Source organism: Panthera uncia, chromosome B4 (assembly GCF_023721935.1).
Source record: "Panthera uncia isolate 11264 chromosome B4, Puncia_PCG_1.0, whole genome shotgun sequence".
In the NCBI taxonomy this organism is placed as follows: domain Eukaryota; kingdom Metazoa; phylum Chordata; class Mammalia; order Carnivora; family Felidae; genus Panthera; species Panthera uncia.
In genome coordinates, this window is record NC_064809.1 from 97,805,738 (window position 1) to 97,824,872 (window position 19,135).

The 19,135-nt window shown below is 33.9% G+C and overlaps 1 protein-coding gene across 2 annotated transcripts in view; it reads left to right on the forward strand.

Moving 5' to 3' along the window:
* ZDHHC17 (zinc finger DHHC-type palmitoyltransferase 17) overlaps positions 1–19,135 on the forward strand; it is a 91,583-nt gene extending 72,448 nt beyond the window's left edge. For both annotated transcript variants that reach the window (XM_049627440.1, XM_049627441.1), the window contains 7 exons: positions 5,879–6,003; positions 7,209–7,271; positions 10,174–10,267; positions 11,135–11,218; positions 12,472–12,629; positions 13,325–13,419; positions 16,231–19,135. In XM_049627440.1, coding sequence (XP_049483397.1) covers positions 5,879–6,003; positions 7,209–7,271; positions 10,174–10,267; positions 11,135–11,218; positions 12,472–12,629; positions 13,325–13,419; positions 16,231–16,369 — 758 coding nt within the window. In that variant the 3' untranslated portion in view covers positions 16,370–19,135. The remainder of the gene's footprint in view (positions 1–5,878; positions 6,004–7,208; positions 7,272–10,173; positions 10,268–11,134; positions 11,219–12,471; positions 12,630–13,324; positions 13,420–16,230) is intronic.

Consider the following 19,135-nt stretch of genomic DNA (forward strand, 5'->3'; position numbering starts at 1 on the left):
TTTTAAGTATTAAACTTCTGAGACCAGAGATAGGAACTCAAGAAACCTATAGGAAGAAAACAGAAAGAACCCAGAATAATTTATAATGGAAGCACAAGGGGTGTTAGACAGGAAAGAGTCATGAGGTTCATGATATAAAATAATGATTAAGATATAGAGTTAAAATAGCAGCTGTTATCAGGGACTGCCTCTCTTATTGACCTCAGCCTCTCTGTTGTTGCTTGTACCTCTTTCCTCATGCAACTCATGACTGCGTATGTAATTAAAACTGATTGGTTGTGGAAAATAAGAGTTACAGTCAATTTTTATTATTTGTGGTAATTATGTTCTATAAAGTTGCTGCAAACACTGAATTAGCAAATACTAAACCTATTGCTCCTGGAGAAGAAGAAAATGTCAGGCTCTGGTCACATTTTTGTCCATCAGTCAGTACATAACCTTGGTTTTATGTGTGTTTCTGTTTCAGTACCAAATTTAAGATTTATCGTTGATTGATTAACGTCGGACTCACAGCCAGCTGCACTATAACCCATGCCTGAACAAAGCTTATATCTGATATTTTCTCTGTAAGGCACATCACAGCCCTCATGTGTTTAGGAACGTGAGATAACACCTCAGCACTTCACTAGGAGGCCATTTTAAACAGTAAAATCACCAACAAAAAACACAAACAGGCAAAAGTGTGGCACAGAATAGACCTTTCAACTCAGCTGGCACTATGTGCATAGGGAGATACATATTTTTTGCTACTTTGCACATACCCATGATGACTAAAAAAGTACCGTGAATATTGATTTTAGGGTTACAAATAAATTTTATAGGAAGTAGGCGTGAGGATCAACTGTATAAACTTTAGTTTCTCATAATATACCCAACTTAAGTGTTATTGTGGTGATAATGAATTTTATATTGATATAAACTATTCTTACAAGTGAGTTCTTAATGTTTTCTATTATTCATTAAATAATTATCATCTCAGGGTCGCCTGGGTGGCTCAGTCGATTAAGCATCAGACTTCAGCTCAGATCACGATCTCACAGATCGTGAGTTCGAGCCCCATGTCGGTCTCTATGCTGACAGCTCAGAGCCTGGGTCCTGCTTCAGATTCTGTCTCCCTTTCTCTCTGCCCCTCCCCCACTCACACTCTGTCTCTCTCTCAAAAATAAACATTAAAAAAATAGTAATTATCATCTCCTATATACTTTATATTTATTCAGCGCTTTTTGGTTTATAGTTCTTTCAAATCTATTATGTGACCTGGTTCTCAGAGCAATTCTTTGAGATTAGAAAAACCACACAAATCCTAATCCTGTTTTCCAACTGTTGGAAGGAACCCTTGAGGTTCAGAGAAGTTGTATGTCTTGCTCAAAGTCACATGGATAGGTTATCAAGAGTCTAGTATAGCACCCACCTTTTTGATGTGATAACAGTGTATCTTCAAATGTGAACATAATTTTCAGTTTTTAAACCTTGCTGGAAAGCAACATGTAGAAAGAGCTTTAAACATATCCTTAACTGGGGTGCCTGGGTGGCTTAGTTGAGTGTTCAGCTCTTGATTTCGGCCCAGTTTATGATCTCATGGTCCTGAGATCAAGGCCCTTGTCAGGCTCTGTGCTAGGCATGGAGCATGCTTGAGATTCTCTCTCTCTTTCCACCCCCTCAGTCCCCCTCCCCCGGCCTGCCCCTCCCCTCATGTGCATGCTCATGCTCTCTCTCTCTCTCTCTCTCCAAACAAACAAAAAACCCTTAAACATTCATAAGTAAATCATAAGAGACAAGATCAAAAATGTATTTACAAAGCTGTTTATCATAGTACTAATAGGAAAAAAAAATGGAAACAACCTGAGTATCCATCCTGAATGGGAAATAGTTTTTATCAATTAGCTATGTGTAGTATGGGATAAAATCGCCATTAATAATGCTTTTCTAAGACTTGATGTGGGCTTATACTTAGGATGTAATAAGTGAAAAAATATATTAAATTATATTTACAGAGTGATTCTAATTTTAAAATGTGTAAAGGATAAGAGTTGAAAAGTGGGTACATGTAATGTTAACAGTTGTTATCTCTGTGTTAGATTCATGACTGATTTTATTTTGTTTCTTGTCCTTTTATTTGAAAATGTTGTTCATTGACCATTTTTCTCTTATAATCAGACAACTCCGAAATTCAGTCATAGCCAGTACAATCAGTTGTTTATTGTGTTGGCACCACTTGTGAAATATTGATGATAGGTTATTAGAAATTTTATGTCTAAAAATAAATTAGTTTTCAGTCAGATTTTAAGCATAAACTGAAGATAGATACGAAGCTCTTCTGGAACTGGGATGACTACATATATAAAAATGAAGACATTGAAGAATTATTGTTTTCACCATCCTCTCCTATGCATTTTTCTCTTAAGCATTTTTTCCTGTAGTTTACTGTTAGAGGACTTCTTTAGTTTTTTTGTGTGTATCTTTTCTAGTTTACTTGTAATATTCTCTAAGCTTTTTAATGCCTATCTTCAGGTATCCAGTCACCACCAATGGTGAATTCTGACAATATTACTATAAATATTCTTGTATATCATGTGTGTGTGTGTGTGTGTGTGTGTGTGTGTGTGTGTGTACATATACACACACATGCAGGTGTCTCTGAAGTTATTAAAGATAATCTCTAATTTATTTCTTAATTCATGTGTATTTGACTACTCTGTATAATGAATGATGTGAGGGGAGCGTGTGTGTGTCTTCCTTTCTGCTTATTCAGGAACTCGTTGCTCCAACATACCCTTTCCTCACTCAGTTGCAGTATCAACCTTGATATTTATCAGTTTTTCTCTACTCTGTTCAGTTTATTGATCTCTTGTGCCAGTACTGTATTATCTTACTACTATATCTTTCCTTCCTTCCTTCCTTCCTTCCTTCCTTCCTTCCTTCCTTCCTTCCTTTGTTCTTCCTCTCTTTCTCTCCTTTTCTTCCTTCATTTCCCCCCTCCCTCCTTCCCTCCTTTCCCTTTCTTCCTTCCAGTACACACAGTTATATCAGTTTTAGGTGTACAATAATCGTGATTAAGCAATTCTATACATTACTCAGTGCTCACCATTGTAAGTGTATTCTTGATCCCCTTCTCCTGTTTCACCCCCTCCCACCACCTCCCCACTAAAGCTTTTTTCTTAAATCATGATATCTGTTAGGCCAAGTTTCCCAGTGTTTTTGTTTCTCAGGAATGTTTTAGTTTTTTGGCCCTTTGTGCTTCTGATTAAATTTTTTAGGATTAGCTGTTTAAGTTCTGTGAAAAGCCTAATGCAATTTTGATTGAAAGTCTATTTAAGCTATAGAATAATTTAAAGAAAAGTGAATTCTTTTGATGTTTAGACCTTTGCCATTACAAAGTAACATAGACTGGCTAGCTTAAACAACAGAAATTAATTTCCTCACACTTCTGTATCAGGATGCCAACATGATTATATTCAGGTGAGGATTCTCTTCCTGTCTTACAAGTAGGCACCTCCTCCCTATGTCCCATAGAGCAGGGGGAGAGAGTGAGGTTTCTTTCTTCCTTTTAAATCTTACATAGCTGCAGTCCTATTAGATTAGGGTCGCACCCTTAGGAACTTGTTTAATTACCTCCTAGAGACCCTGTTTCCAGAAACAGTTGCATTAGAGGCTAGGGCTTCATATGAACTTGGGGGGTGGGGGGAGTGAGGGGGGGGCATGATTCAGTCCATAGCAGAGGGCCAGGGTGGGACTAATGGGAATTCTGCCTTTTTATTCTTATCCGCATGTTCCATACCACTTAATACAAATTAAGAACAACCCCAAACAGCTTGCCTCTCCAGAGTTGTTGTCTTTTCTTGACCTCAGGTTGAACTTTATGGTATAGTGTGGCATTTCCCCTTTTTGAAGCTGTCTCTGGTATTTTGTAGATAGTTGATTAATTTGATTTACTGTTTTTATTTTATTTTGTTGGGTATTATGGTAAATCAGAGCTGCAGTTCACAGCAGGCATCAAAGTAACATCCAAGTGGATTAAAGAGTTAAATGTAAAACAATATTCCATAAACATTTAAATGAAAATATTGACGACACGTACTTCTTTTTTTATTTAATTAGAAGACTAAACGTAAAAGCAAAAGTACAAGTTAAGTCAAATAGAGCTTCTTTTACTTCTAAAATTGACAGCTTTTTTTTTTGATGAAAATGTGGTAGTCAAGCAATATGTATTGTTAGCGGGATTATAAATTGGTATATCTTTCTGGAAATAATCTGACAGTATAAAAAATATACATCAAGCCTTAAATATGTTCATACCCAAAGATATTGTCTCCATAATATTTAAGGGCCTAGGATATTCTGCTGAGTGCTTTGGAGAATCAGAATAGCACAGGTAAAAAGAGCCCAGATTTTAATATTTCCTCCACCTCTAATTTACTCTGCAGCTTTGGACTGTTTAGTTAACCTCTGCCTCAGGTTTGTCACATGTTAACGTGGGGATAACTGTAGTATATATCATAGTTTTCATGCAGATTAAATGGCAGACAGTCAATTAATAAGTGTTATTTGTTTTACTAGTGTTCATAAAACACCATGGTCTCAATTTTGATTAAAAATGCAGAATACCGAATATAAAAGGAATTATCTCTGGATTGTGGAGGTATTTTTGCCTTTATACTTTTTTAGTGTTTTTTTTTTTTCTTTTAATCAGGAAAAAAAAAAAAGTTGTTTTAAACCTTTACAAAGAACAACCAGGCCATTTGTGGAGAGTTTGTAAATTTTTGTTTTTAAGTTTAAAAATTAACTGGTGTGACCTATTATTAAAGCTAAGTTCAAACTACCATTTGAAGATATCTAATCTCCACAGTTTTAAAGACCAAGCAAAGAAGTTGTTTAAGCTCATCTGATATTTAATTCTTGAATATCCCCTTCAAAACTGTAGACATTTATTGAGCTGCTGTTTAGCCCCCTCACAAATTTAGTCCAGGCTGTAAGAAGCTGAGCTATTTAGTTACATTTAGCACCTTTTGAAATTGTTATAGTGAATAAAGGTCCTGCTCCTGAATAGTACCAGACTTCGTATTCTTTGCATATGCATTTACCCAGCTTTATTCTCAAGAGATTCTTAGCTGTTGATACTTGTGCCAACATAAAATCTTGAAAATGGTATTTGAGTATTTCAGATATTTGTGTCTCAGAAAATTGTTGCTCTAGCAACATTATTTTTCTTAGTGTTATTTAAAATAATTTTTGATTCCTCATTTATATTTATAAAGGTTAGTACATTTCTTACATTTTCATTAGGTAGAAAAATGTGAACATGGAAACTTCTGTTTTAAGAAAGTTTCTAAATAGTTTTCTAAAATTAAGGTCAATTTGTGTTCAAAAAAGCAATGGAAAGAATTTAAAAGCAGTCTTTTAAATGCATGGGTGTGATATCTTAACTAGTAGATATATAAAGATTTTAATGCAAAGAGATAAAGCAATATACTAATATAACTTTGAAGATGAGAATTCCCTTCATTTTTGATCAAAAGGAGTAATGGTGTGCTCGCTTTGGCAGCACATATACTAAAAGGAGTAATGGTCATTTAAAAATGATTCACTGAATTTTTAATGCATCACTGACTTTTTTAAAGGGTCAGATAAGCCAATCCTACATGACTTAAAGTTTATAAAGAAATCACATTTTTACTTTTTCCATTCAGTTATGAACATAATTTAAAAGTATATTTATTTTGATGTAATAATAGATAAATCAGCTTGTATTTTTTTTTTTATTGGTGTTTTGTGTGTGTGTGCGTGCATGTGAGCACGTATGGTAAAATTTTACAGATTATAAGTTTACCTATAATAGTAATTCATTTATCATTGCTTTAGATTCCTTAACTTTAGTCACATCTCAATTTTTTATTTATCCATCTTCCATTCCTTGCCAATAGTGTTGCACTTTTCTACAATTTTGGAAAATCTTGGAAATCAGATCCAGGGATTATTAAAGCTACAGAAGAACAAAAGAAAAAGGTAGCAAGATAGAATCTAACTAGTCACATGTGTTTAATTGTGAAATTATCAGTATTTATACCAGTTATTAGAGTACAAAGAAAGAAACTGTCTTTTAGAACATAAAAAAGAAGTTTCAAACCAAACTGAGATTGTGCATAATTATTGCTCGCCCTCGGTACTCCTGAATGCCTGTCCTTACACTTCCATGACATTTTTAAATTTCATGTTTCTGTCCTTTATAAGAATTGTGATTGCTTTGAGGGATGAGTACAATATTTTAAACATCTCTGTAAACCCTCAGCAGATAATAATGAATTCAGTAAATGTTTGTTAAATGTGTAACTGGAAGACCAAAAAAGTGGTTGATAGTGCACATATTTTGTTTTAATAATATTTTTATACACCACACACACATATTATATATGCATATATATATATGTATATATGTGTGTGTGTGTATATCTATATCTATATCTATATCTATATCTATATCTAATCCACAGCACCTCTCACCTAAAGCTCAGGTACTTAGGAAACCAAATTGACAGTCTGAAGGTGTCACATAAGAGAATTAGACTGGAGGCAGTTAAATTATCTTAAGAGCTATTTTATCCAGTCTCTGAAAACAAAACAAATCCTAATGAATTATTTCTGTCTATGAAAGACTAGAGCACTAGCAAGTTCCTAAGGACTAATCCCCCCCTTCTCTAGGCTGCAGAGGGGTTGCTACCCTTATATTTAGTTTTCTTCAGACATTACTGCTAATTGATTTGCTAGGTTTTCTTAGTCATAATCCAGTTCTGAAGATTTCAGTTCTTTATTGAACTTAAGTTTATTTTCATGTCTTAGTCATCACAGCCTATATAGTCCTGTTCTTAGGGTAGGTAACTTAGTTGTATTCTCAGAGGAGTATCCCCCTAAGTTTAGAGTTGTTTTCAGATATCCAAGAAATAAAATTCCTGTGTTCACATTACAATGAGATAGCAGAAGTAAATGAATGAAAGATTTTATTATTTTGAACTGAAAACATTGGTTAATTAAAAATGAACATCATGTTTAGTGATGTAATAGCAGAAGTAAATGAATGAAAGATTTTATTATTTTGAACTGAAAACATTGGTTAATTAAAAATGAACATCATGTTTAGTGATTCATATTGATGGCACTATAGTTGGTGAACATTGTTCAGTTTGAATAAAATATATATATTTTTTAATTCACAGACCATAGTTGAACTTGCAGAGACAGGAAGTCTGGACCTCAGTATATTCTGCAGTACCTGTTTGGTAGTATTTTTTTTCTTTATTCTTTCCTTTCTCTTCCCATGGCAGTGGCATAGCATAGAAGGGGTGGGGAACAAGGAGAACAGTTTCTTCTGCTGAGCACATTTCAGGCCCTCCACATTCCCCCACAAGTGCCTTTTAGACCGTAGTACAAGAAGAAAGATGGTAAAAAGATGTCTCCTCCCAATCTGCTTATCCACCCTGGTGGTAGACCTGGACTATACTTCTGATTCGAGGTGCCATTCATTCATATTCATCCTTAATCTCTTTTTCTTTCTTAATATGTAACTCAACAAAGAAACTAAGCAATAAAGTACTAACAAGGTTTACTATGATTCTCTAATATTGTTTCCCTAGGTATTTTTAAGAAAAAATTTATTCTATTTAAAGGTCACAGTGGGAAAATCCGTTAGATAACTTTTAAGACAACATGGCCTGTAAAATGGTTCCGTTTGAGTAGTTATCTCTTTGTAGTAGAGTGTTTTTGCAGCTTTGAGCACTGTTTTGTCATTGATATTAAAAGTTGTCATCTTAAACCAGGTCATAAAGAAAGATATAAATGAAACTAGCATTTATTTATGGAATCAGGTATAGTAGTACTGACATTGTTTATTTTCATAGACATCCCAGATTTCTATAGCATAATACTATTTGTGTTTTAATTATTTTCTTAATATTTATGATTAGTTCTTGTGAAAAATCTATAGACTGCCACAGTGGTTAAACCATGTTTTCCTTTGTAAAAATAGAAATAATCCCTAAATCATACCTGAAACTAAATGCTCTTTTATACTTTTAAGATATAGACTACAACTGAACTAATGTCTTAACATGTGAATAATAACAAGAGAATTGACTTAATTCAGGATTATGGAGTGGGTGTTTGAAGTGGAGCTGTAACTCTACAGATCCTTTGTTTCACCTAACATTCTTTGACCAAACAGTTATGATTTTCAGTATTCAGAATGTATACTGCTTTACTTTTGGTAGCAACTTTAGGGTGTTGACTAGATTCTCTTGCACTTTCAATCATTCTTTATAAAAAGGTTTTTGTTTCTATGCTTTACAATGGTTAATTTACAGAATTGGCACCTTAACGTTCAGAACATTTTTATATTCCGCTGTTCTTTGGAAATATTATTTTGTTCTACAAAGCCAAGAATGAATTGGCTGATATGTTTGCCATATGGCAAACAGATTCTTTATAGAGTCACTCAGTATATTTCATTGTTAAATAAATATCTGATGGCAAGAACAAGACTATTTTTATTATCATAGTATAAATGTTTTGTTATATGTTGTGTTATTGTAAGCTGTGTACTTCTGGATAGATAGTTCAGACTGACAGAGGTAGCTGTCATAATATCGGTGTCCTTCACTTTGATCAATAGACAAGTCCCTAAGAAGACATATATAAATCAGAATTTCCTAAAAACGAATTAATTACTCTGTAAGTGAACTGAGGAGCCTATCATGTTTAGGAGCCTTGTGTCAGTGTTTGTTCAGAATTCATTGACAAGTATTGCCCAAAGGGGAAATGTAGCTGAGGGTTGGAGGTGGGGGTAGAGTTTGTTTAATACATCCTTCTTCTTTCTCCTAAATAGCTTTAATTTCATATCTGTGGTAAAGAATAAGTGGCGCTTGTTTTTAAAGGTTCACAGATCACTTTAGTACATGTAAGGACCACATAGTCCACCTATGCTTTTTTCCTAGTACCTCAGAATGGTGTCTAACCTATTGCAAACTGGTAGAGAAATGGCAGTGGTTTTTTTGAAACACCAGTAAAGGATATTATAGATTTTGTTTCTGGCATGGGTTGATAACTAGCTCTTGTCACGTATCCAGCATTAGGTCTGCGTAGCCCTTTGGAGGTCACTAATGAGTTCTTTTAGTCACTTGACTGATTCAGAGTAATATAGAGAAACTTTTCACAATACTTAAAATAGTATGGCATCATAAACATGAATTTTTTTATTACTTGTCAAGAGCTGAATAATGTATTTTATGTTTTTGCAAGTAATAGGGACTACCTAAACTTGTTAAGCATGGTGTACTTTCTCAGATGGCTCATGCAGTTCAGCAGAAAAGATGCTGTACCTTAATCTCCAAGATCTCAGGAGCCACTGAAAGAGAAAGATATGTACACTTATTGCTTTTTGCTAGATTTGTTAACTTTGGGAAGACATTTTATTAATGACTTTGAATTTTATTTTATTTTTAAAAAATTTTTAAACATTTATTTATTTTTGAGAGAAAGAAACAGAGCATGAGTGGGAGAGGGGCAGAGAAAGAGGGACACAGAATTAGAAGCAGGCTCCAGGCTCTGAGCTGTCAGCACAGAGCCGGATGCGGGGCTCGAACTCATGGATTATGAGATCATGACCTGAGCTGAAGTCCGACACCCAACCGACTGAGCCACCCAGGCATCCCTAATGACTTTGAATTTTAAGAGGTTCTTTTATTCACTTCGAACTTGACCTTCCTTTTAGTAAGGAACAATTTCCTTTTATTAAACAAGAACCAGTATCATGACCATTAATCACAATAGATTTTCATTTGGAAGCCTGGAGAGTGATTTTTTTTAATCAGAAATGTGAGGGATGTGAATTAAATATAATACCATTCATTACAATAGCAAATAGGTCTGTGATTCTTAATTACTTTTGTAAAGTTATGGTTCTGCCCATTCTTAGGAGTTTATATTCCACACTAGCCCTATCCTGTCTTTTCTTTGTTGTTGCAGTTGAAATTCCATTGAAGAAAACAATAGTGGTTTTTGTTTTATTTTGTTCCTTTGGAAATAGAGTTTTGTTTTCTTCTTAATTGTATTTTGAGAAAATAAATGTTCAGCTTCCCTTTCTTTGGTATAATGCCTTTCATAATCTTTTAACATGCTTGTTAACAGATACGGAAACCAGTGAGGTCCAAACACTGTGGTGTATGCAACCGCTGTATAGCAAAATTCGATCATCATTGCCCATGGGTGGGTAACTGTGTAGGTAAGTTTTATTAATGATTTCTAGGTATGTTGTTCATTTAAGTTATTCTAGGTAACTAGTGAATTACAGTTAAATTAGATGTTAGAAACTTCATTCCCACACCCTACTACAGCCCCATTCCTCCCAGTTATCTTCTGGTTGATAAAACAGCAACTCAGCTGTGAGAAAGTTATAAAACCAGTGTCTAGGAATGATTGATATTTCTCTATCAGTTCTTTCTGGTGCCGCCTCTTTCCTGTTTTCTTTAATGGGTAATAGTGAAATTGAGAAGGAGGCAGAATAGTATTGTGTTTTAGTTAAACTGGAGAAAGTAAGGCAGTAAAAATACCTGGAAGGATGTTGTGTACAGAAGCAGAGAGGGATGACCGATGGAATTCTGTATACCTCAGTACTCAAGAATGGTGTGGTCCAAGGAGGTGAACTAAGTGGTCTGAGAGATAACCCTAAGGATTTTATGAGGTGACAGCAGGGAAACATTACAGAGATTGCATAACCGTTGAGAAGAAGCCTTTAAAAAGTTGGATTATAAGGTTTATGCAAATAAAGATAAAATAGAGTTATTTTAAACCTCACAAAGCAAAACAGTACATTAAAACTCAGAATTGAGATTCATTTGGTTCATTGGGACTCTTGACTTCATAATGAATGTCATTGCAGTCCTTATATCTTTGCGTGTAGTTACAAGCATTCTTAAGACTTTTATTAAAACATTTATTTTCCTGAGGAGCATTTAATCAAGTAATGTATGTGTTTATTGTCCAAACTGTATCACACCTTTCATGGCATTTGTCTATCCCCATCCCCAAAAGGTGTATTTCTAGTTGTTTTTTCTTAGCTGAAAAAAATTGCTTCTGTGTTGTTCTTTAGGTGCAGGCAACCATAGATACTTTATGGGCTACCTATTCTTCTTGCTTTTTATGATCTGCTGGATGATTTATGGTTGTATTTCTTGTGAGTACAATTAGCTTTTTACCTTCTTAAGACAATTGTATACTTCTGCGTATTACCATGTTAGCAAAATATAATGGTGATAAGTCTTTTAACTAAAAATTAACGGCTTTGGACACCTTACTGCACTGAAGCATAAGGAAAAAATAGATATAGAACTATAAACATACTCAACATATAGCATAAGCAACAGAATTATAGTTAATTCTGAAAAACATGTTAGCTTAATAGGCTTTGCAAAGCTTCTGGGTAAACTACATCAACATTTTTCACATCACGTGCTTGCCTTACTCTAGTAGCTTACAGATTTTGTGACTGTGCTAGTTGCTCTTCCTTACCAGACAGTTGGGAAAGTATAGTGAACTTCACACAGAACTTGAAATATTTTGAAAAGTAAGGTGTAATTATTGCTTGCTAGAGAATATTAAAAGTTACTCTTTTAAGAATAAATTGCCATTCACTTGATCATATGGGTATAGAGGAAATGATGTTTTTGTTTTGTTTTGTTTTTTACACTGAAAACATGGTTTGAGAAGGGGTAAATGAAGATGTTAGTTACTACGCTTCAGGGCTTGGTGGTACTTATCATAATATATATTATAGCCTGGCTTAAAAATAGGACTTGGAAGGATGATTTCCTAGTCCTCTTCTCCCACAGATATTAAGAATAATGTCTGTTATTGCCCTGATGAAAAAGGAGGCTACTTCCTCAAATAGAGATTAATGGAGAGAAATATTTGATAAAAGATCTTGACCTAACTTCTGGCCCAACACACCAGAGAGAGAATACGGCCTAAAGCAGCAGTAGTTTTTATGGCAGCAACTCTCAAAGAGGAGACTTTTGTTTTGGAAAAAGCCCCTCTCACGGAGATGATCTCATTGTATTTATTATATGTTCCCCCCCCCAAAAAAATTTTTTTTACTTATATGCATGTCACCTTATCTCTGTATAAAGATGTTAATCATTATATGTAGGCAATGCCAATCAAATAAAAACTATACTATTTAAGTACAGTAGTTTTTTTGTTTGTTTTTTAAGATTGCTGCTTTGTCCATTTCTATCTTTGCTCTGATTTTTTCACTGATGTAGAAAGGGATTATTTAGAAGTATAAAAGTATAAACAATTTGTATCGAAAGTTAATCAGTTAAATCTAGACTTTTGGATCATGTTTTCTAAGTGGTGCCTCTTGCAGTTGTCTTCGTGAGGTGGTTGGATGATTACTGAGTAAATGTGAAACTTCTGTTCTCATTTTAGACTGGGGACTCCACTGTGAGACCACTTACACCAAGGATGGATTTTGGACATATATTACTCAAATTGCTACATGTTCACCTTGGATGTTTTGGATGTTTCTGAACAGTATTTTTCATTTCATGTGGGTGGCTGTATTACTCATGTGTCAGATGTACCAGGTATGTGCAAGTACATGGCTGGTTCTTTAGTGTGCTGACAACTCTTAAAACTCCATTCCTTGTTGAAAGATAATAATGCATTCTGTTTCCAACCAATCCAGCTTTTCAAGGATTAAAATTTTCCACTTAGTTTCCTTCCTCTTCCTTTACTCTTTACTTTTCCTTTCTAGCTCCCACTCTCCCTCCTCCTCTCCTTCCTATAGTATGAATTTTCTTTTTATATTATGAATTTTCAATACTACTTGTGACAAAACGTATTTCTGTTGTTCCTGATTCAGCTATATCCATTTGGATATAGGTGTGAGCTCAGATCGATGATGCCGTTAGTTTTGTGTTTATTCATAATGTTTTATTACCTACAAATGTCAGTATTTATTCAAGAGTCTTTTTTTAAATTAAGGATTTTTTTGAAAGCTCTTTTTTAAAGGGGCTCATGGAGAGGTGGTCTGTGTACATAGTGTCCATCTCTCCCCAAGCCCAATGCCAAATCACCTGTGCTTTAAACATTTTTCCTGTTTAACTGGCTACTTTTCACCAGAGTCAAAGTGATACCATGTAAACAAGCTTGACAATCTCCTAATGGAAAAACAGAAACAGATTTCACCACTTTTTCCCCCTTGAGAATTAACTTCTTTTACATTAAAACTTATTTTCCATCAGAGGGAGTTAATGGTTTGCTTTCTCTTACCTCCTAGATATCATGTTTAGGTATCACTACAAATGAAAGAATGAATGCCAGAAGATATAAGCACTTTAAAGTCACAACAACATCTATTGAAAGCCCATTCAAGTACGTACATGTTTATAAGTTTAATATTTTATTTTGGCATATAAAATTCCTTACTAACCAAACTTAGCAAATATCTAGTGAATACATCAAAGAGAAATATTTTTTTTAGATATGTCAATAGGATATGAAACAGGGAATTTTTCTTTTGTTTAGCAAGATGTAAAATAGCTTAGAAATCCTACTGAATTCTAAGATTTCTGCCAGACATAGCATTGGTTAGTTTACCATAACTTTAGAATTCATCACATTAACTGCATGTGAATTTGTAACATTTTTTTTTCTTATTTGCACAATTCTAACTCTATTGATCTACTAACATTTGGTATAAACAGAAGTCTTTATACATTAATATTCAGCTTTAACATTGCCATAAGTTTTTACAAGTTTTCACTGATAAATGAATGTATCCAGAGAATTGAAATATGATTTTTAAAATATAATCAATTGAAATTTGTATATAGGGAAATTTTCTAGACTCTAGGGCAGCTGCTTTTCAGTGTGAATTATTTTATTTGTCCTTTGAATGACAGAAAAATTTCTATACACATAGTTTTATTTTATATTTCCTTTTTTTAATTGAGGTGTAATATATAACATTTCAAATGTACAACATAATGATATTTGTGTATCTTGAAAAATGACCAACACAATAAGTCTAGCTAACATTTGTCACCATACATAGTTACAGAATTTTTTTTCTTGTGATAAGAACTTTTTAAGATGTGTCTTGGCAACTTTCAAATATGGAACATAGAACTATTAACTGTAGTCACAATGCTGTGCATTATATCCCCATGACTTATTAATTTTATAACTAAGTGTGTACCTTTTGACTCCTCTCACTTATTTTGCCGACACCACACCCGCAGCCCTCTGAGAATCACCAGTCTATTCCTTGTGAGCTTGGTATTGTTTGTTTAGATTCCATATATAAGTGAGATTATATGGTTTTTGTCTTTATCTTTCTAATTAATTTCACTTAGTCTGAAGCCCTCAAAGTCCATTCATGTTGTCACAAACGGCAAGATTTCCTTATTTTTTATGGCTGAATAATACTGCGTGCACGCGTGTGTGTTGTATGTACATACATATACCACATTCTCTTCATTCATCCATCGATGAACACTTACGTTGTTTCTATGTCATGACTGTTGTAAATAATGCTGCAGTGAACTTGAGGGTACATATATCTTTTCAAATTAGTGGGGGGTTTTTTTGTTAGTTTCTTGTTTTTTGTTTTTTCAGGTGTTTTGCTTTTTTTTCCCAGACAGATACTCAGAATTGGAATTGCTGGATCATATGGTAGTTCTAGGTTTAGTTTTTTTGAGGACTCTACTGTTTTCCTAGTAGCTGCAACAATTTAACCTTCCCACCAATAGTGCATAAGACATCCCTATTCTCCACATACTCACCAAACTTGTTAGTTCTTATCTTTTTGATACTAGCCATCCTAGCAGATGGCAGATGTGAAGTGCTATCTCATTGTGATTTTGATTTGCATTTCTTTGAAGATTAGTGAGCATCTTTTCATGTATCTGTTCGTCATCTCTATGTTTTTGGAAAAATGTCTGTTCAGATCTTCTGCCCATTTTCTAATTGAATTGTTTTTTTCTTTTGAGTTGTATGAGTTCTCTTTGCTCTTGAGTTGTAGGAGTTCTTTATATATTTTGGATATTAATCCCTTATTGTATATGATCTCCACATACTTTTTCCCATTCAGTAGGTTGCCTTCTCATTTTGTCGAGGGTTTCTTTTCTTGTACAGAAGCTTTCTACTTTGATGTAGTCTCACTTGTTTACTTTGCTTTGGTTTATATTAAAAAATTCATTGCCAAGATCCATGTCAAGGAGCTGACCACCTATGTTTTCTTCTAGCAATTCTGTGGTTTCATATCTTGCATTTAAGCCTTTAATCCAGTTTGAATTAATTTTTGTGTGCGGTATGATATAGTGGACCTGTTTCATTTTGTGTGTAGCTGTCCAGTTTTCCCAACATCATTTATTGAAGAGACTACGCTGTTCAGTAGTTCAGATATATAGCTCAAATAGCTCAATATATAGTTCAAATATATATGTATATATTTAATTTTACATTTAGTTTGATGCTGAAAAGTAGTAGTTTCCTAATTATATGAAGTATTTAAAACTTTTGATTTTTACTCAAGCTACTTGGCCTTCGTTTTTTTGTGATGCTATTAATTATTGCATGCTTCTGGAAAGCATACAAACCGTTAAATGAAAGCAAAAATAAGGGAGTTGGGTAGTTTTGAGAATTCTCCCATAGGCACGATTATTATATAAAATGGAAAACTGTGACTGCTTTTCCAGAGGTATTCTTCAAGTCCTAAAATTCCCTGAACTTACCCTTGACATTTCTTTTCTTAAATTGTTACTTTTAGGTACATTGCCAGATTCATGCTGTTTGTAATCATTTTGCCTTTTACTTTCTCAATTTTGGATAGAGTTTGTCTCCTTGCCAAAGAGCTGCCCATCAAGGAAGAGTTTTATAAAAAAAATTACATAGGACACAGGAATGAAAGAAATGCAGATTTGAATAACTTTAAAATATAATTGTGTAACCCATTAAATTAACAAAAGAGAGAAGAAAAATTAGTGTTGGCAGAACTATGAAGAAACATTAATGCATATATATTTGGTAGAGTTATAAACAAACAGGTTCTTTCTGGAAAGTAACCTGAGTTTTTAAGTTTAGAAAAGTATATATTTAACACCAAAATTAAATTAAACTCATATATCAAATTACTGTACTAATAGGCTTTTTCTTTTTCTTTTTGTTGGGGGGATATTTTAGCCATGGATGTGTAAGGAACATTATAGACTTCTTTGAATTTCGATGCTGTGGCCTCTTTCGTCCTGTTATCGTGGACTGGACCAGGCAGTATACAATAGAATATGACCAAATATCAGGATCTGGGTACCAGCTCGTGTAGCAGCATCTTTATCCTATGAAGCATATTGCTGAGTGGTGCCTGAAAATTGTGTCTGTCCGTGTCTCTCTCACACTCGAATCCACATTTTTGAACAATAGCATGCTATATGTAGGGCTAACAGTGGATTTTACAGTCTTTTTTTCAACACTTTATTAACAAAAGTAAACATGGACAGAGCACACTGCCACTTCTGGGAAGAATAAAGATCATAAAAAGGAATTTTAATGGTTCGTAATGTGGGAATTCACAACATACTCAACTTTTTGGTTTTGTTCTCATAACGTTTTTCACGAAGAAAGAGTGAACTTATTCTGAACTTATTCTGTTGATAGACATGGTATACTGATCAGAAATGTTCAATTCTAGCTAAAACTAAATTTATGATTTATGGCTAAATTTTATGATGCACTCTACTATGACTATTGCAATTAATTCCAGGAGAATGGTCTCAAATTGATTCAGACTAGTATTATGTACATTTTAGAATGTACATGTAAATACTGTGATCAAAATCATGTGGTTTTATTAGGGATCTACTGTAATGTGTCTTCAAGGGCACGAGAACATAATGTTCACAAGAATATGTGCTAACACTATTTTATTGCCATCAGCTGTTGCAATGCTGATATATTTCTAGTTCAGTGAAATAATTTGTAGTAACCTTGCTCTGAGGTTTTATGGTCTGATTAATAAAGCACTTGCATGAGTATAGTAAGTCATGTTATTTTGTTCAAACTTAAAAGCCCTACTAAGTGCATGATACACCTCATAGAATACTAGCACATACTATCCAGTAAAGCATAAATTAGAATTTAATTTGATGTGCAAACAGTCCAATTTTTAAGAGTTGAGGTAATTTCAAAGCAGAGCAAATAAGTTCATGCAAAATTCTCAGTAATAGAGATAAATGGATATACTTCTAGAATTCTGAGCTGCGAAATAAATTGTAAACAAAATAATGGAGTTTAGCTAAAAATGGAGCATGATCTCTGTACATATAGCACATGTGAATAAAAGAAAAGCTAATGGTATATTCTGGTTTTTAAAAAATGACCTATCAGAAAGAATTTAATCCTCAAGATTATTTCAATTTCCCCAATATTGAATGTTTTGAGGTTTGTTAATGCTGTCTGAAACCATTTCAGAAAGATCTTCTTATTGTTAAATGTGATGCACTGATCAATTTTTGTTGCAGCATTTCCATACTCTCACGGTGAACTATTAGTCACTGCTTCCATAAATATTGTTTACAGAGTGAGACTTGGTTTAGTCCTCTTAAGTGCTGTAGCAAACTGTGGTTCGAGCAACCTGTGGGAAACCTGTGAGAGGGAATGGGCTTGGGGGAGGGTGGGGAAAGGGTGGTCAGACTGATGACAGATCCTAGACCAGTGTAAAGATTGTGTATCTGTATATAAATAATTTATCAAATAGTTTTCTCTTTGTGTCTGTATGTGTTAGTGTATTCAAAGCTGCTCATTTCATTTTATCCAACCAAAAAGAAAAGGGAGATAACCTAATGAGCTTCTAGTGATGTTCAATATTGCTGTTAATAGGCATTATACCCTGCAAGTTCCACTGCATGTCTGAAGCTTGGTAAAATTAGTATTCTCTGTAAAATGCAGATTACAGGTATTAAAGCAATCTAGTGGTATACCCGCCCCTTGCCTTAGTAAGAGGAGCAGTGAAAATGTATATAGTTGATGTTCAGTATTTCCAAGTACCATTTTTATATAGTAGTTTCTTTGACCATAAGTCACACATCAGAAAGATTACCTTTAGTGTATTTGAGTGTTTTAATATTAGAAAATTGGCATACGTACTTTATTTTTGAAAAGGGAAAAGATGGGTGTGGGGTGGCAATAGCATTGTGCCATTTTGTCATAGAATGTAAAAAATTGGTTAACTTTACAAATGTCTCTGCTAGTTTTGACTACTAATTGGGGGAAATTTTAGATAATTTTTAAATTCAAAGTTATTTATAAAAGGCTAGAATTTGTTTTAATTTTTTGTATTTTGAGCCACTTCACATGAAGACTCGGTTGCAATTTTTATTGGATGCATTTTTATTAACAGTCGAATATAATGGTGGTATTCTCAAGAGTTTGGATAAGAGTGTTGTTACCATGTTCTTTCTTTGTGGTACAATATTCTTTTCAGTGCAAAAGAGATGTCTTTCAGTTCAATAGAAAAGATACTCTAGATACAGAAGTACGTGGAAAATACTAGCAATGTTAATGCTTTCGTACTAACCATCTCGCAGTGCCGGTAAGATCTATAGTTTAGAGATGGTCAGGTGGTCAGATAGCCAGGAGCCAGCTATGCAGCAGTGTACTGTACCGTCCGTTTACTTACTTTATAAGTCGTGTGTGTGGAACCAGCTTAACCCAGTTCTAAAGTTGTGTATGAAGGTGACCCTTTGGGGAATAGTTCATATCAGCTTAATTGGATATTTATAGCAAATAGGAACTTACTTCTCAGCCCGGAACATGAATTACTTCTTTGGAGTTTTTTTCCTTCACATTTTTGTTCCCAGGAATTTATTTGAAATATTAATAGGCATAAAGCAGTATCATTATACTTAAGCTATGGATATTTTTATTTTATATTTTCTTTATTTATAACTGTGCCAAGTATTATTTTGCTACTTACCGTGTTACTCTGTGGAAAGAAAAACCTGTAAAGTGTTTAATAAATTAGCTCTCCTTACATAAATTAAATCTGTTAAAATTTTGTAAAATATTAATCAGAATAAATATTGACTCTTAA